At 38.6% G+C, this 26633-nt stretch overlaps 1 protein-coding gene across 1 annotated transcript in view; it reads left to right on the top strand.

The window, feature by feature from the left end:
• Positions 1–26633, top strand: part of LOC124171319 (recombining binding protein suppressor of hairless-like) — a 129750-nt gene that overhangs the window by 92679 nt on the left and 10438 nt on the right. The window contains exons 3-7 of the mRNA XM_046550467.1: positions 13201–13242; positions 14977–15075; positions 21658–21946; positions 23682–23982; positions 24791–24965. Of these exons, the coding sequence (XP_046406423.1) occupies positions 13201–13242; positions 14977–15075; positions 21658–21946; positions 23682–23982; positions 24791–24965 (906 nt within the window). The remainder of the gene's footprint in view (positions 1–13200; positions 13243–14976; positions 15076–21657; positions 21947–23681; positions 23983–24790; positions 24966–26633) is intronic.

Below are 26633 nucleotides of genomic sequence, written 5' to 3'. Positions count from 1 at the left end.
CGCACCATTATGGAGAAAATAAATCAACTTAATGTAATCCACAAATGTGTTTCGTAAGACGGGCCCAGGTCTCTGCTTACACTTTCTACATAACCACCAAGAACCCATTTGAGAGAACCTGCTGATGTGAATGAAATCACACTTGCTGAAATTCTCTTTTTGATTTAAAATCTGGAACTAACTGTGAAATTCATAACCTTGGTCGATTTTTTTGGCAAAAGCTGTATACCAGACAAAGCTGCTTACATTTCTATTTACTCTTGATATTTTAAGTGGATAACGTGAGGAGCACGAATAAATTTTCCACTAAAATATCTATTTTCTTTGAAGTAAAGCGGCTACGCATGTATTCCTGTAATCACAGGTTTTATTGTCTTAATTACGTGATTTATTAGTCCTAATTCCAATTGGTCATTGACCATTGTGTCTCGGATTCGTACCCCGAGGGAAGCTTTCCGGCACCCCCGAAAAATTCCCGTATTGAAATTCGATAGCCGATTCTTCCTAAGTATTTTAAAGATTAAATAATGATTGCATTGAAGCCGCAGTTTCCAATTGTATTCAGCCGAAAAATAAGCAGCCGAGAAACATTTACAGTCTACACTATACTACATTACCTCACAATTTTAAGATGATGCCGCTAGTTTTGAATGTTTCATTGTAATGTCCAAAAGAAATGGCCAAGAAATCTGCTCTAATTTCTATCACCCGTTCGCAAAATTTGCATTCTTAATGGAGACTCTGGGTAAAAGAAAGTGGAAATAGCCATTTTCGTACACTATTTATTTGAAAATGGTTAATTTATTGGCTATGAAAATTATACTTTGATACGAGGAACTATTCGGACTCCGAAACAGTGACTATAATCAACCATGTTCTCCAGCTGAAAAAACTGATAAAAATATTGAAAACTTGGAATCGCAAATCCAGGAATTATTATAACTCGATTATGCCAAAAGTTAACCTGTCAGTAACATGGTAAATAACGGCTTAAGAGAACGCATCTCTCCGTTTACACCGCTGGTATTTTTGGCGAATTTCTCATTTAAAACTTAGGTCCCTTCGCCAACATTTTTCACTCTCTATTGAGATAGAGAGTGAAAAATGTTGGCGAAGGGACCTAATTTGTTTGATAGATTTGTTTCGAGATGGATTTTGAGGCGCAGGCAAATGTTGTCTGAGGCCTATGCTATATAGCCTCAAAATTTCAAGGTGATGACATTAGTTTTAAATGAGAAAACGTTACGAATGCAGTTGGGTCGATCGGAAGTGATGCGTCCTCTTAAGTTTCTTCATTGGAAAGCGTAGCCTTAGTGATGCGTCCATCACCGCTGAATTTGGGCGTCGGAACATCTAGAAGTCTCCGAATCTCCAGGAATTCCCATGAGAACTCGGAAATGTGTCGCTGTCGGGGTCAAGCTTCAGATGGCCGCAGGATATAGGACCAGAGAGGAGTATTCAGCGAGTCGGCAAAGGTAAACGGCGCGGAATTACACTCGCCGGACAAGATGAGGTGTCTAGACTGCAGTGTCTGTGAAAATCCTTGGGTGCGGAGGCACTGTCCAATAATCCTTAGCTAGAGGAGACCTTTTTCTGCTGTAGGCTGCGTCGTGTAAAGATCCCAGCGCTGTCGCAAGGGTATCGCTCAGTTTGACCAGAAATTGCGAGTTTCATTCATAAATAAGGATGGATTACACAATAAAGACCCGAAGGTATGGAATGAGGAGCTTTAGGAATCATTTGGTACCCAACCTCGACTTCAGATGTAGATCATTTCTGGTCTCGGAATTACTCCTTCAGAACTCATAGCATGACTGTACAAAAACTAATTCTTCGCAACATCGGTATGAACTGGTTTGGCGATATTTTTTAGCCCCAAAATCTGACGATGTAAGGGAGTCAAGGTCTAGGAAATGGAAACAGTGCATGTGAGTGACAAAAGAATGACGCCTGCAGTCAACGTGAACTCGACACGCTAACTTATCTAACGAAAATTACTTTATATATATACACAATTCGCCATGAAAAAATCATTAAGATGGTGTGACAGGTAGCATGTAACTGGTAGCATACCTGACCTGCAAACGTTCTGGACTCGAATCCCGATTAATCCAAATAAATTTTTCATGGCTAATTTCGTCCTTGGAGTACATAACTATGCACCCGTGCGCATGACTGCGTGCAAAGTTTCATGTTCTATGTAGAGCTTAGGAATTACTTTGCCTGACTAACGGTGAAGAACAGAAATTGGACGATTTATACCAACAAGTTATGACTGAAGGTGTTTTTGCTAGGCTCTCGTCTGATCTTAAGAGATTGTATACCTGCTTTTCTGGTTTCCGCCCTTTCAGACTCTTAAGTGGTGGAGGCTGTGTTGTGTACAGATTCCTACGCTGTCACAATAGGATCGTTCATTCTGACCAGAAACACCAGTTTTCATTGATAAATAAGGAGGACAGATAGCAAAATATATAATCTGCCAAAAAATTCCGCATTCAGATACTCACTCGTTATTTTAAGGCGAAGATTCGAGGAAAATAAAGAAATTACGTTCAAGTGCATGCGGAGACGAGTTGTAACGGAGATACGAGGATATCGGTTTTATGGCTGGTCTTGAGGAGATCCAGTACGAGTAATATCATAAAATTACTCTTATATCAACGAATTTTAGTTTTCCCACTGCTATTAAATAATGCGTCAGAGGACGAAAAACTATATAAGCCGCTTTTTTACAGTATATGTGTAAATATTAACCCTCATAAAGGCGGGACAGTGTAATAAATGTTCACTATTTCTGCATATGAGATATCGGATGTATGAAGGACCCATTGAGGTCATTAGATCTTTAAAATACGGCCCATTAAGTTATATTATGAATAGCCTTTTAAGTCTCGCCGGCATATGGTACGGTGCTGCGTTTGTTTACAAGCACAGACCTCGAATAGTTCTGTATGATAAATTTCCACAATTTTACGCTCATTATTATCGAATCACCAAGGAGGAAAAGGATAAAATAAATATGGACACAAAACTTGTCATTGAAAATTTCCAGCCATTTTTCCTACCTTGAAGGAAAATATTACATAATAGGTGCAATTATGAGAACCTGTTTTCCAAGCATTACTTGTGTACAGTGGTGTAGCCAGGAATTTCGTTCGAGGGGGTCCAAAACTAGGGGGGAAAATTTTTGAAAAACGGGGTACTAAGTAATGGGTTTTAAACTAATTTCAACACTCTTCATATTCGAAAAAAACTTCATTTGTCAAAGAAATATTTTGTAAATTCATTATTTATCAATGTTTTGTTTTCTTTCATGAAGGAAAATAATTGTATTTTTATTTGGGGGGGGGGAGGTCCGGGCCCCCCGGAGTTAAATTTACGACACCATTTCCTGCCGAAATATGTTAGGCTCTCTTGAATCTAGTGAGCTACTGAAAGAAACTCATTGAGGAGATCTAAACATACTCTTCTTCTCCAAGAACCTCCGAGGAGAGTAAACAGGAAAGTTCTCGCTCTCCTATGTAGCGGATAGTACGCACTCAAGACGAGTTTTCCATACGTTTAAGGGAATTGGTATTTTTGACGACTCAATGTCTTGTTTCAGAACTAAGATTTAAACCATTGAGGAAATCTCGGAATACCCTTCCGCTACATAAATCTCCTGGGAGAGTGAACAGGAAAGTACTCGCTCTCCTATGTAGCGGATAGTACGCACGCTAGGAAACATAATGAACATACAAAAGTGCCTTATCAAGGTACCTTGTATTGTATTATCAAGGTACCTTGCAAGTGTATTATCAAGGTACCTTGATAATGACATAGCGTACTGTCGAAACCTGGGTCGGTAATTAAAACTCCTGTGGAACATACAAAAGTGAATCTTCATTACGTTTCCTGTCACCAAGTTCCACCAACTATCGCCTTCCAGCTTTAAGTTGTACGCACACAATACGAGTTTTCCAAATTTTTAAGGGAATAGACATTTTTGATGACTCAATATCTTATTATGGAACTAAGATATACGGCTTAAACTGTAAGGTGTGATTATGTTGGGTTTCGGTCATGGTAGTACATCATATATTTTTGTGCAATTTGTTTTTTTGGTACATTACAATGCGCCGGTTACCTATTCGCATCGAATAAGCCACTATCATTATAACAAGCGTACCCCACAATGCGTGGCGCAAAGCGGCCAGCCAAGTCACACTTTCGGCATCTCCCTCGCCGAGGAGAGAGGGTGCCCCCAGCGTCAGCAGACCCCCGTTCTCCCCCGCTCCGCTCCGCCATGTGTCCCAAATTCCCACGGCCCGGTGTCCGCCCTCCCACCGTGCCTAGCGCCGAGAGCGGCGGCCGGGGGCCTCTTTAACTTCGGGGGCCGAGGGGGAGGGGGCCGCAGCGCCCGTGCTCCGTGTCGCGGGGGCGGTCGATAGCAGCGCCGCGCGTGCCGTAGCGGGCGGCGTGGCAAGCAGAGAGGGGTGCGGGAGGTCGTCGCCCACGGCGAGAGGTGCTGTGCAGACGGACGCGTGGTTACATTACCCTCGTGGTGCGGCAATGTGATTTGGAAGATTCGGGTCGGGTGCAGAATATACGCGGCCCTCGTCCGGGAGCGAAAAAACACCAATGCTATCGAATATCAGACGACCAGAATATTCCGCAGCACGTGTTTAACAAGTACTTACTAGATGTTTCGTATGCGGGCAGCTGTAAAGTGCACAAATAATAATGTCCTACAATTTAACCCGATAGAGGCGATAAATTAAGAAAGATGTTTTGCCGAACGGATAGATGTGGGAATTCGTTTTTCCCACGAACCATAAAGGACTTTAATAAACGCTAGTCCCAGCTTCGTTAGAGCACTTGATTTTATTTTAGCTGAAAACGGCTGGTGTCTTAACACCCCCTGCCACGCGCCTTTTGGGCGGCTTGTGGGGTATTGTGTAGATGTAGATGAACCCTTAGACGCTCAAGGTGCCGGCTATCGGCTTTCGGTTTTCGCCAAGATACCGATATATCGGCACCTTGTTAAATTACACGTAAAAATATTGTTTATAATATTTTGAGTTATTTTCACGCTTACACTGGAGATGATATAAATGTTTATCACTCCCGGTGAAGTGGTATTTCTTCTACAGTACTTAAGGGCGAGCGACAGAGGGTGAGGAAAAACACTATAGTGATCGAGTATCATTCAACCCGAAAATTCCGCTGCACGTATTTAGGTAATAATTCATAAATATCTCGAATGAGAGCAGCTTTACAGTGCATAAATGATAATTTCTTCAAACCTTGGACGCTCAAGGTACCGATATATCGATACCGTGTTTAATCACATGTAAAAATGTTGTTTATAATATTTTTGAATCGAAACTTGAAGCTTTGAAGTGGTGGAAGGGCTCCATATTATCGATAACAGACACATTGTTGCTTCCACAATATATTTTTTTAATTCCGACAAGTTTCGGCTGTAGCACCATTACCAATTACATATACATACAATATTGTCTGCACTTGATAATGGTGTAACAGCCGAAACCGGTCGGATTAAAAAAATTGATATTGTGGAAGTAACGAAGTGTCTGTTATTGATAATATGGAGCCCTTCCACCACTTCAAAGCTTCAAGTTTGGATTCAAAAATATTATAAACAACATTTTTACATGTGATTAAACAGGGTATCGATATATCGGTAAATAATATATTGAGCCTGTTTCACTTTTATCCTGGAGATTATATCCATTTCATCACTCTTGGTGAAATTATATTTCTTATACAATATTTAAAAAAATAATTTGTTTATGTAGAACACTAAATTCAACAGCACCTGAAGCGTTTTGAATCAGGATTGAGCTTTTATTTATTAATTCCTTTACCACCGAAAGCCATCTGCCTTTTACATCGGGGTTTTTAATTTTCCTGCGTTTGATTTTTAATTAAAAAATCAAACGCAGACGAGCATCCATTTTCTGGAAGTGAAAGCCGAAATTGTCGTGGAACCGAAAGGCTTAAATACTTTAATAACCGTTTATATTTTCCTCGTTATTTTTTGTTTTTAACAAATAATACCTGGCTCACCCACTCATTGATTCAACCCAAATTCTGATTTGGGTAAGTGAGTGTAGAGCTCACCTCATACTAAGGCACAGGCGTGTGAATTTATACACGCATTCATAGGTAGGGGGGGCCGTTCCTTTCCCAGGGCTACCTTTCACTTTGAGAATTCTTATCCTGGGGTGTCCGAAGGCTTCACCCGAGGGTTGAGCATCTGTCTTTTCCCTCAACAGCCACGCGATCTACTCACTAAGCTGCCACTCTCATCACCCGATAATAATGTACCAAAATTTAAGACCCGTCGTTAAATTTTTTACTTTTGGCTTGTTTTTAACAAATAAATGCAGCATGAGAGACTTAAAAATCACCTACATAAATATGATAAAATAAAATAAATTACTTGGTTCCATTCCACACTTTATTATAAATAGCACGACCCGGGTTTCAGCATCTTGTGCTATCTTTATTTTTGCTTTATCAGTTTATCAAATTCCTCTATAGCCTTACCTTCGAAACATTTTTCTTTCCCTCCTTCTGACGATTAACTAATTTAGATTTTTAGCATGTATAAAGTGACCCATGTTGGCACGATTATTATCAATTAAAAACTTTTAAATTTAATTAACCCGTTAACGCCTAGCGGTACCATATGGTACCAGCTGGTAGTGCAATCTTAGCGAGCCTTTTTTGTTATTCATTGTGATTTGCTTGGGATTTTGAGCGTTTTAAACTAATAAGCATATTTAAATTACGTTTTCCAGAAAAGTTTGCTTTTTAAGCAATATTTGACATTTTTGAGTAATTTTTGATAACCTCTTGTACAAAATAAAAAATTAGCGTTTCTGGCAATGAAATGTGAAATTAATAACGCTTATTTGATTTCTAATTTGACCCCTTAAGGGCCAAGCGGTACCACATTGTACCAGGCTGTATCTTCAAGACTATCAGTGCAAAAAGTATTAAATTTGCATCTGATAAATCATGTTTTAAAATTTAATATTACGAAAAAGTTCGGATGAAATATTTAATTCAGGCGCTACCGGGTTAATAACTTATCATGTCATATCAATAAACATCTGCGAAAACGGTGAATGTACTTTATTTTCCTGATTATTCCTTTTCCTGGTATTTCCTTTTGCTTTGTTCGTTTGTTAAACATACCTTGGCTCAGTAAGTTTTCAGTCGGAATTTATTTTTTAGGACCTGATGATGGCACAAGATGCTGAAACCCGGGTCGTGCTATTTAAAATAAAATCTGGAATAGAACCAAGTAATTTATTTTATTTTATGATGAAGCAGTTCCACAAAGTAACGCCTGAGACCGTGTCTTATACATAAATATGAGTGATGTTTAAGTATCATTCGGGAAATTCACGAGAAAATTTATTTATTTTATTCTTTATGCTACAATACCAACGTAACTTATATCACATGGATATTTGTACTGCTTAAGTACTACGGTAAGTGGATTTTGGATCCAAATTGAATTGGAAACGATCATGTGAGCTAGCAGAATCTTAGTTTTAAAACTGCTTGTTCGATTCAGGTCACTGTGAAGCGTAAAAATTGGCACGGCCGTCATCAGTAAGCCGTTCATGCAGAGTGCATCGTGGCAAACTCCGAAACGCTACTTAAAATACTTATTGTATGCATTTTCGATGGCATTATTCATACGATTATGCAAAAGTGCCTCGATTTTCTAGTTAGTCGAGAGCTTTAGCTATAAACAAAATCACGGCTGAAGCAAAATTGTGAAAAATAACAAAAATATTCTTCCAGAGCTCATTGTCAGTAATGAGATTTTCCATTCGTCGACACAATTTTACGCAAATAGACTTTCCAATGCATTAGCCTATTGGTATAGCTATCGAGCCAGCGGGAAATTGATACTAAGAGTTCGTCTGTCGTAGTTTGAATGGAAAGCAAGTATGTACTTATAATGTTCACTAAATAATAATCAGGAAAGTAGAGTACATGCACCGTTTTCGCAGATATTTATTGATATGACATGATAAGTAATTAATTAAATTTAAAAGTGTTTAATTGATAATAATCGTGCCAACGTGGGTCACATTATACATGCTAAAAAAATTCAAATTAAGAAGGGTTTGGTGCTTTCCCGGCGAATGCTGTTGATAAAATCTTCACGGGTAATCAGCCGGGTAAGGATGGACATTGCTGTCAATGTTTCAATGGCCTTCTCTGCCATCGTTCGCCCTGAAGACGATGGCAGAGAAGGCCATTGAAACGTTGGCAAAAAATTGGTTGGTTGGAAAATTCAAATTAATTAATCGTCAGGAGGAGGGAAAGAAAAATGTTTCGAAGGTGAGGCTAAAGAGGAATTTGGTACACTAATAAAGCAAAAATAAAGATAATCTCCACAAATTTTGCGTTCCAAAGAGTGAAAGAGACAGTCCTGTATCGCAATAAATGTAACGAAAAAGCCGCGGAATTTATATGCCGTGTACGGCGAGGTCTTTTAAACCCATTTCTTTTTGCTTTGTTCGTTTGTTAAACATACCTTGGCTCATATTTAAACAAATAAAAGATCGTAGCACTTTTCCACAAGAATTTTTAATGCGTACAACGCGTTTCGGCTCACTGAGCCATCATCTGGTACAAGACACTCCAAAACATTTGAAAATCTCTTTTATAACCTTCGGGTCGGGGGTGGGGGGGATTTGACATCTTAGAGGAAGGGGGTGGGAACGGGCGTACAGAGTAGAGATTTTCAAATGTTTTGAAGTGTCTTGTACCAGATGATGGCTCAGTGAGCCGAAACGCGTAGTACGCATTAAAAATTCTTGTGGAAAAGTGCTACGATCTTTTATTTATTTAAATATGTCTAACTTCCACCAATTGAAGCCTGAATCTGTTGAACTTATACCTTGGCCCAGTAAGTTTTCAGTCGGAATTTATTTTTTTATTCAAGCTGGGAGATTTTTCTCACTAGATTTTTTCGCCGAACTCATTGATTTCATCGGAGAAAAGGGTAAAGTTGAAATTTTCTAAAGGTCCGTCTTCTTTCTTGGTCTACTCATGATATTTTATTCGAGAAATACTTACCAGCAGATGTATGTTATAATGTTTTATGGACTCTTATTATCACGTACATCGTGGAATCAACTCCTCCGCGAAATCTTACCCATTACTTTGAATTTTATGTTCTTCAGATAATTTCATGGATAAGATTGGACAGTTTTCCTCAAGGCAAGATATAACTCATTACAACTTTATTGTATAGAGCACACAATTCCGTTTTGGAATCTTGTTAAGCACTTAGAAAAGAAACCTTCCATTGTGTCTGTTGAAAGTAAGGTGGTAGTAAAGAAATATTAGCTAAACGAATGCTTCTAAATGGAGTCAAATCAACTGAACCCATCTAAACAGGATTTCAGCCGCTCAGAATACTCTGGTACCGAAAGCTTCGACATATTTGCGGTATTTTTTTCACATTCAACCAGCAATCATTCACTCTTTAATCGGCAAATTCAAATGCGATAATGTATTCAAATTTGAGAAAATTTCCCCAAATCTTCCAGTTATCCGAGAATTGTTTAATATTTCTATAAGAAAAAATGTTTAATCAGAAATGTATTTATCACTAAGAATTTTGTTAGATATGGTTTTGACTTACAAAGGAATATCATCAGTTTCCTACCACTCCTCCATCTTACAATATAAGTAATAACTTTTTGATTTTACGATTTATTTATCTTAACATCATGTCGTGCTTCCAAGCATTACTATTATCTTCGATTCCAAATTTTTGGCAGAGCCACTTAAGAGCTTCTATTGAGCTAAAACATTAAGTGCGGTATCAATATTATATACATAAACAAGTTATTTTAATAATAGATGTGCTAATGAGCATCACACACCACTGGTTTAAGAAATAACTATAGAAACAACTATTTTTTTGAAAATTTTATTCCGCATTATTCAATTATTTATAATTTAGATTTTCGTTAATCAAGTGGCAGCCTACAGCAAAATTGACAGCTCAAAATAGCTCCTCGTGTTACTCGTGTGACAATTTCTCAAAATAGCTTCTCGTAGCTCGTGTGACAATTTTCGCCATAAATTTCCTCTGTGTCCACCATATGATTCTCCGTCTTCAAAATTAGCTGTAAATGTTTTTCTTTCGCTAAACAGTGAATTAGTTTTCCGATATACCGTATTCTTAATCAATCATTTGATCTATCCCAGGTCTGATATTCCTAGAAAGGGATTGGAAAAATTTAGGCCCATGATTAAGGCCCACCAGATGGGAAAACAGAATGGCAACCTTAAAAGGATTACTCAAGGGATACTCATCATTAATTTCATGATCAAATTCAAATAATGACATGAAACGTGATAGCTACTTTGGCTTAAGGATATTGGCTAGGAAGAGGGTTAACTAAAGTGTTGCAGATTATTTATATTCGGATTGCATGGCTAAATAATGATAATTCTCCATGTTTTTCTTTCGCTAAACAGTGAATAAGTCATTACATAACTAATCATCTCCTTACTCTACCAATACTTAAATGTATACTCACTGAGATACAACCGTTGCTACTAACAGTATAAGCGCACAAATTCCATATTCCCAAACATTCGTAAACTTTTCTGAATGGCTAATCGGCTACTTCAAAACTCAAATAGAGATGGCATACCAACTAGACCACTCGATGGCAGTTAATTCCAGCAGATTAGCATGGATACTGCGGAGCGGCATCATTAAGACCGCCCACAGAATATGAGGTCACAGCCTCTAACCCCGTCTACACCATAGTCTGCCCTGGGCAGTTGCTAAGTCAATATCTATTCATTTCAGTTTTCGGGACAACGGTTGACGAGCAAATGCTAATACTTAGAGACCTTGCTAAGATCTTAGAGACAAATTATCCGTCAGGATCGTCCAAGAAGTAAAAAAAGTATTTCTACAGGAGATATTCCGGAATTTTGCAAAATGGGCGCTCAACCATTCAGTGGCTCAGCGAGAGGGTTTGGGGGATAAAACCTCCCCAGAGCTCAGAGAAATTTTTAAGTTTAATCCATTTTACTTATTTGGATCAGTATTGCTTATAGAATAGTGTTGGGATTTATCAAATATCCCTCAGAAAGCCATAAAACTCGCCATTTTGAGCCATTATTCTTCAATTTTTTCTGGAGGAGGGCCCCCGCAACTTCCACTTACCCTGGTAGGTATGCAATACCCCCACACCCGTAAGTATTAGTTGCGCCTAAAACCCCCCCTAGCCATAATTCCTAGCTGCGCCCCTGCAACCATTGACTTAGATGTTTGGCCGCTGAAATTGGTTCTGGCTGGAAGAGGGTAGGGTGCGATGGAGAGTAATGGCCAGGGGGGGCTCTTTGGCGCCCCGCCCCTCCGAGCCCCGCCCACTGGAAGTGCTAATATGGCCGCCGCCACCCCTGCGTCGAAAAGGATATGAAACACAAGCAGATTCGCAGAGTCCTGCAATCTGTTGGGGTAAAGTTTTAATCAGCTAAAGCAGGGGTCGGCAACCCGCAGTCGGCGAATTAATTCGATGTGGACTGCAAAACCAAGATTGATTGCTTATTGATTTAATCCTCTATGTAATGAGAATGAGCTCATTTAAAGGGCGCACTACTTAAACTTAGAAAGTTAATTTTTTATTACAAAAAATACCATACGAAAATGAAATTCTTTAAATGAGAAATTCATGTAAATTTAATTATGTTGCACACATGCATAAAAAGATAGCCAACCCATGATCCAACGGTGGTACATGGTGAATTATGATTGAATTTTTGCAAATTTGCACAATTTTTTACACTTTACAATATAATTATTTTCCATGTTTTCCCGAGTGATGTACCTATGGTTTTAATGCCAGAAAATCATCTGAAAAAATCTACAAGAGTGACTTAAGTAAAACTGCATGAAAATAACATTGAACATTGTAATTCTATGGCATAATAATAAGTATTCAAAGTATCAACTGAATAAGAATATAAAATAGATTTACCTTGAAATGGCAACGAGAAAATAACCTTATTACAAGGTAGAGTTTGAATAAATGGCTTTATGGAGGCAAAAGACCTAAATAGAACCATTTTTCAGAATCCAGTAAGTAAATAATTATTCGTTTTAGGCTTAAGATTTCACGACTGTCTTCTTTGTAGAGTAAGTATAGTTTGAATCGGAGGATAAAAGCTTAAAAAATTGTTAAAGAGTTTGACGGATAGAAAACATTTGACGTCATAAGGTCATGAAGAGACCCATTAGTAATAGCTGCGTGTTATAGAGAGGAAATAGAAATTATTATTATTTTTGATGGCTGCTAAGCTGGGCTTTAAAATTTTAAGCCATACAGGCACACTGGATATCACTATGAAGGGAATTCAGGGAGATGCTGTCAAAAATACGCTTTTACAGGAGTCAAAATTATACATCGTTGAGTCCAGAGTCACGTGAGAGATATGATGAAGAGTCATCTTGTTCCAAACCATACGAAGAGCTGAAAAAAATATTAGAGTTTAAGGTGCTGCCTTTACCAAATTTTATGCATAACTCGTATATAAGATGTTTTATGCGATATGGTCCAAAAATACATTCTTCTGCGGAGTATCTATTCCCTCTATATGCCTCGTGGTCCATTTCAACCGTTTCAACTTTTGTCTCTACCTAATTACCCAATTTCTCCTTTTGGATTTGGGACGCAACTAGCGAAATAAAACAGTACGCCTTAATCAGAATAGCAATTGACATTATTCTAGTACTATTCCTGACATTTTTTTAATGAGTCCACTTTGAAAAAAATCACAACATTCGACCAGTGCCTCTAAACTAATTGGTAATGATATTTTAATAGCTAAAGGCAAAGTAAAAACTAAAATTAATGTAAATTAATTTCAATCAAATGAAGCTGCTTCCATTGCGGCCAAACTAGTCCTTTTTCCATTATGCATCTTGTTACATATCTCCCTACCTTGTATTTCAATGTCCCTAATTTTAGCATACTTAGTACATGGGTAAATGACAATGAGGTGACGGAAATATTGTCCTTTAATTTCTCAGTTGAAATACATGTGATTAAAAATATACTTGTGCCTTCCAGAACTCCAGCCTCCTTTGAATAAATGCAAATGATTTACCGATTGTCTTTTTCGTATTTTCAGACTGGCAGACACAGGAGGCCAAGCACTACGGATACCCTCGCTGTAAGTACATTGACTATTTTAGTTTCCTTTTCCTCAAAGATCGTGATAGTTAAATTGGCTTCTGAAATGATCGTTTTCTAAAAACAATTGGTAAATATAAGAAAAAGAAGCCTTCCAATTTTTAAGGGGACTCATTCACGCACAATCTGCTATCAGAGTAATTTTATGGACACAATTATATTTCAAACCCCGTCAGCTTCCTAGACCTAACACTGATTACTAGTTAAAAATGGAGAATCTCGGTGGCCTATAGGTTAGAGCGCTTCGCTAGGCTTCTGATGGTAGGGTTCCGCGTTCACATCTCGTGTGAAACCTTCGGGCACCCAAAAAAAATCCCCTAAGTGCGAGATAGCCCAGGAAAGGCCACTCCCTACCCTGAATGTGAATATTTTGCACACCTGTGACTTATTCCGGGGTGAGCTCTATCTTCACATCTCCAAAAGAGCCTTCAAGTAGAAGCTTTTAGTCACTTATAGCGAAATAGCGACATTTTGTTTAATATTTCGTATGACTATCTCTATTCCATCCCCCTGATATAAATAAAAATAAAAGAAGAATTCCTACTTATTAAAAACATTGTTTTTATATTTATTATTTACAGACGCTCTATTCAGCCACAAAATCCTAAATTAACGGGACTATAGTATGGAATTCAACTTTATCAAATATTTTACCTGCCAATTTTTATCGTACATTATCAAAATCCACAACTTTTTGAGCATATTCAGTGTACTTCCGATGAAAATACTTTTTTCCTCTATGTAAATAAGTATATGTACATTTGAGTTAGGTTTATGAAAATTCACTTCACGGTGGCAAAACACTGTTTAAAACCTTTAATCCACCCAAGACGACCATTTCTGACATTGTTATTATTTACAATGCAAGCATATTTCACCAGAGGAGGCTGGTGAGCCATTATCCAGCATTGGCCATAGAGTAATGAAAATATTCTCTCGTGGGAGTCATGGTTATCTTCCCTTCTATACCCAAGGAGGTTGTAAATACACTGGAGGCGCTGCATTCGAGTTTTACGCGTGGTCAGAATTCCGCCATCTTGGTTTGACCATTTTCGGACTTAGTCTCAAACAGTGTGCGCATATGATCAAGTATTCTATTCCTTATATCGCCTCTGATTTATAAAATGAAAATGCAACGACGACTTCTTGATTGTCGTCGGAGTTTTCCGATTGTTCGTCATGCTACTGTGCATATCAAACTGTCCATATAGTCAAATCGTGGTGATAATATATCGTCGTGAACATACTTTCGTACTATTATTGCGACCGGTCCGCTATCGTACGACTTCCATTGGATGTAATCTTATTATTTACCTGTAGAATTGCAGGGGAATGGATATTTTACACTTGTTAAATCCAATTTTCGGCTAAGCTAGTTGCACAGCGGGACCGTGGTGGTTGACAATAATTTTTCCTCGGGAAAAGATATTCGAGGCATATTTTCACGAAGACTTCCCATAATGATAGAAAAAAAGGTTTAATGTGTTCGTTTTCGATTGTTTATTTTAGCGTATTAACGATCATGACCGAATATTTCACCAAATAGTTAGCATTGACTCTTATGGAATTATCAACGTATTGGTCAAAGTAGTGGTGGGTTTCCTACCCAAGCACCCCCATTCCTGCCACACTGCGCTCAACGCTCGGAACCAGTTATATTTACAACCTCCTTGTCTGTACCTGATAGCTCACCGTGGATGCTTTTGTTTTTCAGGGGCAGTGCCGTGGCCTCTACATTCCACGCACAGTCCCCGGGCTGCTGGTTACTGGCCGGACGTGACTGCGGCTTCCGATTCGCCACTCGCTGCCGCAGGTAATGAATCGCCAACCTTCACCACGCACTGCATCATTGGCGCAGCGAGGGAGGGGTTTTGGGGGATAAACTCCCCCCCAGAGCTCAGAGAAATTTTTTATTTTAATCCATTTTACTTCATTGGATTGATATTACTAATAGAATAGTGTAAGGATTAATAAAGTATCCCTCAGAAAGCCGTAAAACGCACCATTTTGAACCATTTATCTTGAAATTCCGCAATTTATTAACCCTTTATAACCCAATGTTGCTTTTAATCATCAAAAATGTTTAAACTTTCAGCTCTATTTAGGAGATATCTAAACTGAATATTATTTTGTAGCGTAAATTTTATTGATGAAATATTTAGCTGCCAGGATAATTACCATTGAGTGTAAAATTTTCAAGTTTTCAAAATAAAAATCTTGAAATTTGATTTCTCCCAGAAACAGCTCTGGGTTAGAAAGGGTTAATCTCGCACCTACCGCTTATCCTAATGGGTATTCCATACCCCCACACACCCCGGTATTAGTTGCACCTAAACCCCCCCCCCCCCCCAGCCTTACTTCCTGTGATGTGGTGATCTCCTTACATGATCCATAGGAAAATCTCTGGATCATTCTCTCATCGGGTGACCTTCCATTTCTCAAGGAACTGTAATTTTGTTTTTTTAGTGGTGGTCCGCGTCGCCAAAATGACGACGCGACGTTCTTCCACTGTTTCCCTGCGCCCCGGAGGTGTCGGCGGGATCCGTAATCGCGGCGCCTCCTTCCTTTATCCTTCCTCCCAGGGTATTAACGTCACAGACTTACGACCCTCCATGTCCTCGAGCGTGGTCAGAGAAAATGATTGATTTTTACTGTAATACTTTGCGTGCCATGGACGTAATATTACGTCCTGTTAATCTTTCTGAAAATTGCCATGGACGTAATATTACGTCTTTCTATTTAATTATCTTTGTATGCGTGAAGCCGTAATATTTCGCCCGTGGTACTTTTCCAGTTTACTGCCTAGTGGTTCTGTTATTTCAAAAATCACTGCTCAATGGAAAAAAACAAAGAGTTCACTTTATGTCTTGAGGACGAAAAGTCCACTGTAGCTACCGCCACCCTTATCTTAGGCCACTTTGTGTGAAAATTCTTTGGGCCAATGAACCGTTCGTTGAGGGTGCAGTGACTCTTTTTGTCATCCAGGATTTATAATGCTTTGCTTGGAACAAAAAATGATATTGTATGCTATGGCGGTACATCATATGTTGCAACTTTTATATTTTTCAAAAACAGTAGGTTTTCAATGTTAAATTATATATTTAAAAATTAGCATTAAATGTTATTCAACTCATTCATAAAGAAGAGCAAAGTCCATTTTTATTGAAATACACAATGATACAAATATATTTTTGATGCTAATGTTTTAAAAAATGTACGAATTTAGTAAAAATGGCGGGATTTTTCAGTAGGGCTTTAAAAGTGGCAGCCGGCACTCAAAGTGTTAAAAACGCAATAATTACGGCATAGTACAAGATAATTGTAGTCAAAATAAATGAAATAATGAGAAATTTCATTCTTTTTTTACCTTCTACGTGTGAAAATTAGAAATAAGAAGTGCAAGTATAAGGAATTCAGGAAAGTTAGACTCCCCCGATTAGGGAGTAGAGCGATTGGCTGCTGATCGAGGGGTTCCAGGTTCAAACCCTGGGTTCAAACGCCTTCAACCACCCCCAAACAAAATCCTCAAAGTGATTTCTTTCGCAGAGGTTTCTTCATTAACTCTTTCGAATCCCTCATACTTGGAATACTTATTTCTATTTTTCACTCGGAGTTGGTAAAAAAAATCAATCTTCATATTATTTCATTTGCGAGGTGGCACAAGGAAAGGAACTGTTGTTCCCCCCTACCCTGAATGTGTGAAATTTGCAAACCCTTAGCTTAGTTTGAGATGAGATCGACCCTTACCTATCCAAACCAACCTTCGGGCAACACTTGTCGAAGCCATCGAAGAATGCGGATCATTTCTAGAATACATATGCTCTTTTGACGGAAAAACTCAAAAAATGTTCGTTACACCTTAGGAATAAGGATCAAAGTAAAACTTTGGATCACCACCGCGCCACTTTCTGAGTTTCTAGAAAGTCTTCTTGGGTTTCCCATCGAGTTTTTTGAATTGGCTGCCGACGTAACAGAAACAAAGTCGGTTTCTATCTTCAAGGCCGAAAATGGGAGCCATGGGAACCAAACTTCGTCAGTAAAGTCAAAAATTACCTGTTGAGAAACCAGAGAAGCCTTACAAGTTGCTGCGCCGGGAAAACACCAGAGAATGCTTTATTTTCTGAGTAATTAGCATATGAATACGTTAATTGAAGTCAATCATGTCTGTGACATGAAAATAGCACAACTTTTGGCTCCAATACCAAGTAAAAATGTGAAACTTTAAACTCAAAAATTGAAATATCAACATTTTCTGTTCCCTGAATTTGAATAGTGATTTCGATAGATGCCTTCTCCGATGGCAAAACTTTATTAATAGCATACGCGAAAAGTATTTGTTTGAAATCGCGCAGTCACTATCCTACCTCCTTAAGTGCTACCTGTGAGGTAGACCATATAGGAAGAGATGAGCACAAGAACATTCAGACCAAGATAACAGACTTTTTACCAGGAAGGGAAAAAATTCATCAGCGCCCCCTGTTGTTTTCAACGTGGACGTCGTCCGGGCAGCCAGCAGCAGGCCAGAGAGGTATCCTGAAGCCATCGGCTGCTCGGTTCGTCGAGGAGTCAAGCGGTGGGCCGTAAGCCCAGGATAGCTCGCTCGCGGAAGGGAATCCCAATAATAGGGTGGTTTCCTATTATTTTTTTATTGCCTAAATCGAAAGATTATTACTCCTGGAGTACGCATTTCACGCTTTTAGATTTTTAAATGACGATATCTATATTTCGCGATAAAATGAAAAGTGAAAATTTTCAAGCGCGCGAAAACGCGACGGCGAAGTAGGAATGCTGGAAAAGTTCGTGTGACGTATTTCTGGTTCCAGCTGTCGCCGTGTGAGGTGACCTTGGGGCAAAGCTTTGAGCGCTGGTACGACGCAGGCTGCTAGCAGGTAGCGGAGTACCCTGCTAGCAGGTAGCGCTTGGCTTAAATAAGGATTATTATTACCATATCAAACGAAGGAAACTTTCCGAACTTAAGTAATTTTAATGGGTGATTATTAAGAGATGTTTCCCTGAGCTCTGCGCCTCATGCATGCATTGGTAATCTCAGACGATGTAAAACTCCTATCTACTCGTATAGATATTAGGTCCTTGTGACGTCACGTGGAGTGGAATCGCTTGGGCGCCAATCTGGCCTTTTTCAAATGAGGTTAAAATTGACCATTTCCATTCTTCTAAACTGGGATTTCTAAAACCAAATAATGTGTATATGTATTATTATACACTAATGGTGGGTAACGAATCGCAATGAATGCCTTTCGTTTTCTTTGATGAAGCAAACTACCCTATTATGAAATGAGACCAGTGCTATCCTTGCGAGCCAAGCATTTGTAAAAATATTGATTAAAGACAATATTAAATATCGATATCGATCATTCAATGAAGAAAAGTTGGGGTCATTGAGCGATGAGAATAGGGGAGAGTTGCCCAAATCGCACCGCTTCCCAAATCTTACCACCGTCCTAGAAAACAAAATATTAGATATATATATGCATTCCAATGGCTTCATTTAGAACTGCCTGCATCACCAAGCACACCACACTTCAATTGTGGCCACCAGTGTAGTGATAAGTCATGTGCGTAGGTATTAAGAAAAGAAGTGTCTCTTCTGCTATTTCTTTCGTCTTTTCACAAGAGTATTGAAAATAAATAAGTAGTATTTATATAGTTTTAGCTAGATATCATGTTTTTGAAGTCTATTGTGTTTCATTTAGTGCTATTAACAGCGTCATATAATCACGTGTTTAGGCAGTGGAAATGATTTCATATGAAATGGCAGTCGCTCCCAAATCGCACCACGTTTCTCTATACCTATGCGATGTAAGAAGTCTTAAAAAAAAAAAGCTGCCGTGAAATGACTATTCTAAAGCAAAAACACTTCTACAAAAGACTTGTAAATTTTGTTTCGATTACTGCAGATTTTTTATCAAGCATACAAACATCTATTATTAATGTCAAAGATATGACTTACTTAACTTTTTTCCGTTCCTTATGTTACGGGTATTTTAATGTACATGTTTTCTCTGTTAAGATATCTAAAAAATAGCCTCAAGTAACTTGCCTCTCTGCGTCTCATTCTCGTTGAAACATCATTTCCTAATTTTGGCCTCCAGTGGCGAGACTTGAGAAACCAGTTGTCAAAAGCGCACCGTTTGCAGAGGTTTAAAATTGAATTTTCATACATGTGTTCAACTTGGAATTGACTGCCCCCAAAAATTATGAGAGAAGTAGACATTCCACCTCACATAAAGAAACATTAAAAACTTATGTTGTATCACTTATTTTTGGGTTTATTCGTTTTTTTCCAAAATTGGTGCGATTTAGGCAACTTTCCTACATATTCAACTCGGTTTTTCACAGCAATAACCGGTCCTAGGCCGCACGATCTAAAACAATAATTTTCGCGTATGCTACGAATAAAGTCATAGTCCTTTTTTAGATGTTTTTTTCCTATTTTTTATTTCATTGACCAGGTTCCACACAAATCATTGCTCAATTTCGTAAAACATGAAAGTCTGTCCTTACTACTATTGTCCTACCGATTTTTGTTTAAAAAATTGGATTTTCCAAGCTATTTTTTAATATTATGTTTTAAAAAACTGATATAACCTACTGGGAACGTAGGCTTTTGCAGCGAGATGCATTGTTGTCAACGGCTTTCGGGAGTAGCTGCGTGTTGCGCTTTGCGAAAGCTCGCATGAAAAAGCGCAACACGCAGCTGTTCCCGAAAGCCGTTGACAACAATGATATAACCTACGTCCTACATAGGTGGCATAAGGATATAACACCAAACAATACCAAGTATTAGATACCTCAATGAGCTGCATTCAAGGTAGGGAGCAAATGAATGCTTAATCTTAAGTTTAAAATGTGTAAATTAAAGGGAAATAATGATAATAATGTTTATTGTTCCACACAAATATAAATTTTAAGAATTACATGGTTACAGGAACATAGGTACCCCTTTGGAGTTAATACTCCGCTTTGGGGTTACCGACTCGTTCTTCAGTTAGAGTGCTTTTGTACATATTACACAAAAATGCAACCTTGCTGGATCATTCGTATTGAGAAATAATAAGCTCCCTAGCATATGTAAACATAATATATATAAATAAAAATATAGAATATGAAACCACTAACTAACATTAAACAATCAAAGCATCTCATTCCATTCATCACAATACCTCATTCACCTGAGCAAATAAGAAACGTCATTATGAGCAAACAACCACATCTTTACCCTTTGGCAATATGTGTATACATTCATTTCGTCAGTTATGTATTTTGGTAACTCACAGTAAATTTTCGGTCCCAAGAATAGGTAACTTTATTTAAATGGTACTGCAGTCTCTAATGCAACTAGAAAAAGTGTGAATTGGGGGAAGCATATTGATATTGTTTAAATTTATGTTAATCAGATTAAGTTTACGTTTTGAATCGAAGGATGTCTTCGTGAAATTAGTATTTTCTAATTGTGATTTACGAAAATATTTAAGAAATAGTTCTGAATCGCCCAGTCACGGCAGAACATTCTATGATATAGCTTTTCCTGTACTTGGCCTCTTCTTCAAATATATGAATATATTAGAATCTCATCCATTTAAATAATAAAAACGCAAAATCCGAGTGAAAATAAAATATAAATATTTAGAAACCATTAAAACTATTTTGTTAAACAAGTACATACAAAACTTTGGCCGATTTTTTTCTTTTTACTTACTGTTAACTGGTGTCATGGAGTAGTTCTTTAAGAATTAAATGTAAAAATTTTGGGCCAACGTTCCGGTATATACCTTCTTCAGGGTTAGTTTAAAAAATCATAGGCATTGCAAAAAAATTTCTGAAGAAGGTACAGAAATATGCCAAAACGTTAGGCAAATTTTTTGTATGTAATGCTTCAAAATCAATGTTAAAAATTGAGGTCACGAAAAAAATCTCAAATTTTACTCATTAGCAGCTCCTCACGAAATCCCTGGTTATGCCACTGCTTAGGTACAAATAAATATTAGTGTACCATGATAATTACTTAGCCATGATAATAACTGATAGTTTTATCATACTTAACTTTTAAAATTGAAAATTGTTCCAATGCTATCAAGCAAAATCTCTTTACAGTATTATATCACCTGTAATGAATGATTTAAATATAATTCCACCCTTATTCTCATGCATATGGCTTAGTCTGAAGCTATTTCTATCTTCGCCAATGCAAACAAACCTTCAGGTTGAAGTACCAATTAATTTTAGTAACCAAAATTGTGCTATTTGAGCCTAAATAATTTTTGCCAAGTAATGCTTGCCTGAATCTGGATTATCCTCTCTTGCGATAAGCAAAGGTACATCCTCCTAAATCATGAACATCGGTTACCAATAGAACTTCCCTCTGTTCCAGCAGACCCGAGCCTGCACCACATGATCCCGGGCTCCCTGACGCCGCCCGACAAGATGAACGGCGAGCACCCGGCCATGCACCAGCACCCGGCGCCGCCGCCGCCCGGCTCCCTGCACGCCCCGCACCACGCCTCCCTCGCCGTGGGCCCGAGCGGAGGCGGCGGACGGGGGCCGGTAGGGGCGCCCGGACCGCCCCTCATGACCGCGCCCCCCACCATGTCGGCGCACAGCATGCACACGCCCCCGTCTCCGATCCCAACGCCCTCGCCGCCCGTGCCCATGGAGAGATTCGGGTAAGCCACACGCAAGTCCAAAGCTAATCGGAGTGCAACTCCGTATTTAAGTCCGTATTAAAAATTATATACGTTCAGATCAACTGATAGAGAACCTAGCCGGCAAACAGGAGGTTCTGGGTTCGAGTCCCAGTCAGGCCGCATTTTTACCCTCTGATTTCTGGCTTTTTTCCACCTACCACAGCACCGTTGTCCTCGTCCTTTTTCCATTATATGTTCCTATCCCTTTCTTTCCTTACATGTGAATTTATTTGTATGTTTGCGCTTAAAGCGTCGTGTAAATGAATGAAGTAGTATACATATTATTTATTTATTTATATTTATATATAAATGTATATTTATAAATCAAGAAAAAAAAATTCTTAACAAAACCCGAATAAAAATAAGATAGGAATGTTTATAAAATAAGTTAAACGTTATTATTATATCCTAAACGTCGGCTAAGGTTTTTCTCGTTCCTTATTAGCTGGAGCGTAAAATAGCTTCAGTCTTACAATTAGTCGTCTACAATGGCCGTAACGTAAGTGATTGCTTCGCAGGTACGAGACAAATAACTGCGTTGGCTTGCTGGAACGGAAGGATCCCAAAAATATCACAAATTCCTGCAAACCAAGACAGTAATTTGTCTCGTACCAGCGAAGAGATCACTAACGTTACTGCAATTAGAGACGATTTTCTGTTTCACTACTGAGGCCGTAGAGCTCACTTTAAGTGTTAGATTAATTTTCACTTATGAAGATATGTAAGTAATAGTTCCGAATCGCCCAGTTATGGTAAAGTCTTCCTTGATCAACCTCTTCCTCTTCTTACCTCTTCCTTGGATGAATGAAAATTCATGGGGCTTTTCTATTGAATCAGGAAAAAGACAAATTCGAATTTAAAAAATATATAAATATTTGTTGATTGAAGAAAATATTTTTGAAGAAATATCTTGCGTCCGAAAATTCTGCCAAAGTCTGTCTCTTTACTTATCAGCTGGAGCGTAAAATTGCTTCAGACCGCGTTCCAGGAGATAAATTGTAGGCTTGCTGGAACGGGAGGGTGCCAACAAAAGCAAGAAATTCCAACAAACCAACACATTAACTTGTCTCGTACCTGCTACGTGATCCCTAACATTACGGCCATTGCAGACCATTTCTGGTTTACTGCTGAAGTCATTAAGCTCAGCATACCTATTCTAAAGAGTGCAGAGGTTTGAACAGAGTTTTATAATCGAAGCATGTCATTTGTGGAAGTAGTATTTCCAAATTGTCATTTGTGAAAATATATATGAAATAGTTCCGAGTCTCCCAGTCAGTGGCGCAGCGAGGGGGGTTTTGGGGGATAAAACCCCCCCAGAGCTCACAGAAATTTTTAATTTAAATCTATTTTACATAATTGGATTAGTATTGCTTATAGAATAGTGTGAGGATTAATAAAAAATCCCTCAGAAGTCCGTAAAAATCACCATTTTGAACCATTTATCTTAATTTTTTTACGGCGGAAGGCCTCCGCACCTCCCGCTAACCCTGGCGAGTATGCAATACCCCAAGCACCCCTGTATTAGTTGCGCCTGAAACCCCCCCTAGTCTTAATTCCTAGCTGCGCCCCTGCTCCCAGTCACGGTATAACTTCCTTTGGTCAAACTTTTCCACTGCTTGACCTCTTCTTCAAATGAAACAAAATATAAGGAACTTTTCCAGTTAAGCGGGAAAAAGTTTCGTGAAATTCTATCATCTTGTGCGTGCAATTCCAGATCCATGCTTTACCGGCCGAAGGAGCAGCGCCTCACACGTGAAGCGATGAAGAAGTACCTTAGGGAAAGGAACGATATGGTGATAGTGATCCTTCATGCCAAAGTGGCGCAGAAGTCGTACGGTAACGAGAAGCGCTTCTTCTGCCCCCCACCGTGCATTTACCTCTACGGGGAAGGTTGGAGGTTGAAGCAGGAGCAGATGCTCAAAGATGGCGAGTCGGAGCAGGGAGCTCAACTCTGTGCCTTCATCGGCATCGGGAACTCTGACCAGGATATGCAGCAGCTGGATCTGAATGGCAAGGTATGAATATAAACCGCTCATCTCAAATTCCTTCCCAGTAGGCTTGCTCCATTTTGGAAATCATGGCTTCAGTTACCCTTTGTGTGGTAAATCTTGAGAAGGTGAGGACAATCAGTTGACTCATGATGACTGGGAAACGGTGGCGCCGACTCTATGGGGCCTGAGGGGGCCCGAGCTCCCTCAAAAATTCGTTATGGGTGTGAGGAAAAAATGTGCCAGGCTTGTCGATTTTCCCCAGAGTGTTCAGACATCGAGATTCGAGTTATCAGGGTTCTAATGTTGATCATATGACTCTTCTGAAATGCTTAAAAAACTTAAAACTCTCTTATTGTAAAATTTCCTGGTGTAAGATCCCCGGTTTGGGCCCCCCCAATATTTTTTGTAAGTCAGCATCCTTGCTGGGAAATCGATATGAATTTATCAATGGATATTTGTGCAAGACAAACAAAATGATATTGATTATAATGATTTAATGAGAAGGAAAATGAAATGGCAAAGAGTCTAAGGTGCATTTTTAATGGGTATTAAATTTTCGTAAATGTTAATAACTTTGGAAATTGTGTACTCTCAGTGTAACAGTACAACGCAACCAGATAAACGGCCCAAAAATCTGCTTCACTAGCAAACGTCTGTCCTGTCCAAAAATGTCCTGTAGTGATATCAAATCAGTCACATAAACAGAACCATTATATTAATACCTGCCAACTGTATTTTATTTGAAATTGTTACTCTATCCAAAAACAATCTGTTCACCTTGCAAACTACTATTTTTGTTCTAACTTGTGCATTCTCTCTTATTTCATTTTAGCAATACTGTGCTGCCAAAACCCTATACATATCAGACTCAGATAAAAGAAAGCATTTCATGCTCTCTGTGAAGATGTTCTATGGGAGTGGCCACGACATTGGTGTTTTTCACAGCAAGCGGATTAAAGTTATTTCCAAGCCCTCAAAGAAGAAGCAGTCTTTAAAAAATGCTGATTGTAAGTTGAAAATGGTTTCGCTAGTAGTGGGTCCTGTCGTCTTTCATGGCAGCATGGGTATTACCCTATCCCACCCTTCCATCCCTATCCCTAACCTGGAGGCGTCGACAGGCTGCTATCGTGGCGGCGCCTCCATCCTTTTTTCCTTCCCATCCCACTCCCCTCCATATAAACACGGGCGTATTAGCTGTAGTACTGGGTCCCGGCTCCGGTGTGTTGTATCCTTCAAAGAATCCCCCTTGGTTTCTCATTCTTGTAAGTTGAAAAACATTTTTTTATTTTTTTATGCACCAACATACCACCAAAAATAGCTCTATACGGCCTTTTACATCAGAGTTTTTAACATGCTAACAATTTAACGTACACAAACAGCCATGCCCTAAGGGTAACTTACTTACCCAGGCGGGACTCGAACCCATGACCTCCTGTTTGGCAGGCAAGGACTTTACCCCACCGCCACAAAGGCCGGCAACTAATTGGTGTATGTACTTCATTTTATGTTTTCTGCATGTTGAGGTTCCTCATTCTGCTCTTCAGCCTTCTCCATTACTCACCATGGAGTCTCCATAGTTGTGCATAATTATATTTCTCTTCCTTCTCATTCCTTCCTACTTTCCATTTTTAGCATAACTTAACCCCCTAGTAAGAATGACTTCTCTGAATTACCTTGGCATATTATCTGATAAGAAACTAAATTGAGGACCCTGGAAGCCAAGTGCAATTTTTATAATTTAGGCAAAGGGATACAAAAGTGGTTCACTTGTATCCCTTTGCCACACCAATACACCACATATTGTGTACCCCACCAATCATTATCCGCACTTATCTCCAATATTATAAAAACTGCACCAGTACTCTTTGGCTCCAAGGGACCTCAATTATTCCAACCATTTACAGGATATGAAAAAAAATCATAATGCCTTATCTTTCACTTTAGTGACTCCAAAGTGCTTTATTCAATAGTTAACCTTCTCCTATTTCTTACCAGACGTGATTGCGCTCAATAAATATTCCATTGCAGCGGCATCCTGGCATAGTTTTTACTGCTTGCAACACATATGAACGTGAAATTTTTGGTTTCTTCATCACCATTTTTGAGTCAGACACATCAATTTTTGTTACTTTAATTTTTTAGTCTTAAAATTTTATGCATTACTTTAAGTTTATGTAATGGGTGTGTTTAATAATTGTTAATTATAAAATTCGTTGACATAATAATTAGTTTAAAAATCACACATGGGGACGTTTAAGGTATCAAGCTGCAAGTTTCTCAGTAAGTTTGAGGGATTTTATTTCCTTTTGGCGATAATTCATCAAGCATCAGATTGCCCTGAGATAAAGATATTTTTTCAATTTATAAATTATGGAATTTCATCAATTTTATTTTGATCACCCATTAAACAAATAAAATAATTGGCAATGTATTTTTGGCCCTACAAGTCATTAAAAACATGCTAATTTGATGTATTCCGGTAGATATTAACCTATAACTATGGAAATTAGATCAGTGAGTCTGTAATTTTTAAAGGCCTAATTGTGGTCTTTGAAATTCTTTAATATGATCATAAATGGAGTTACAAGGGCATTTACATTGAAGGGAAATTAGCTCTTGCTTGCCTCATGCCCTGGAGTACAAAGACCAATTAATTGATAAAAATTTAAATGGAC

Source organism: Ischnura elegans, chromosome X (assembly GCF_921293095.1).
Source record: "Ischnura elegans chromosome X, ioIscEleg1.1, whole genome shotgun sequence".
NCBI lineage: Eukaryota > Metazoa > Arthropoda > Insecta > Odonata > Coenagrionidae > Ischnura > Ischnura elegans.
Note: the sequence above shows the minus strand (reverse complement) of the source record. Positions and strands in the feature narration are given on the sequence as shown.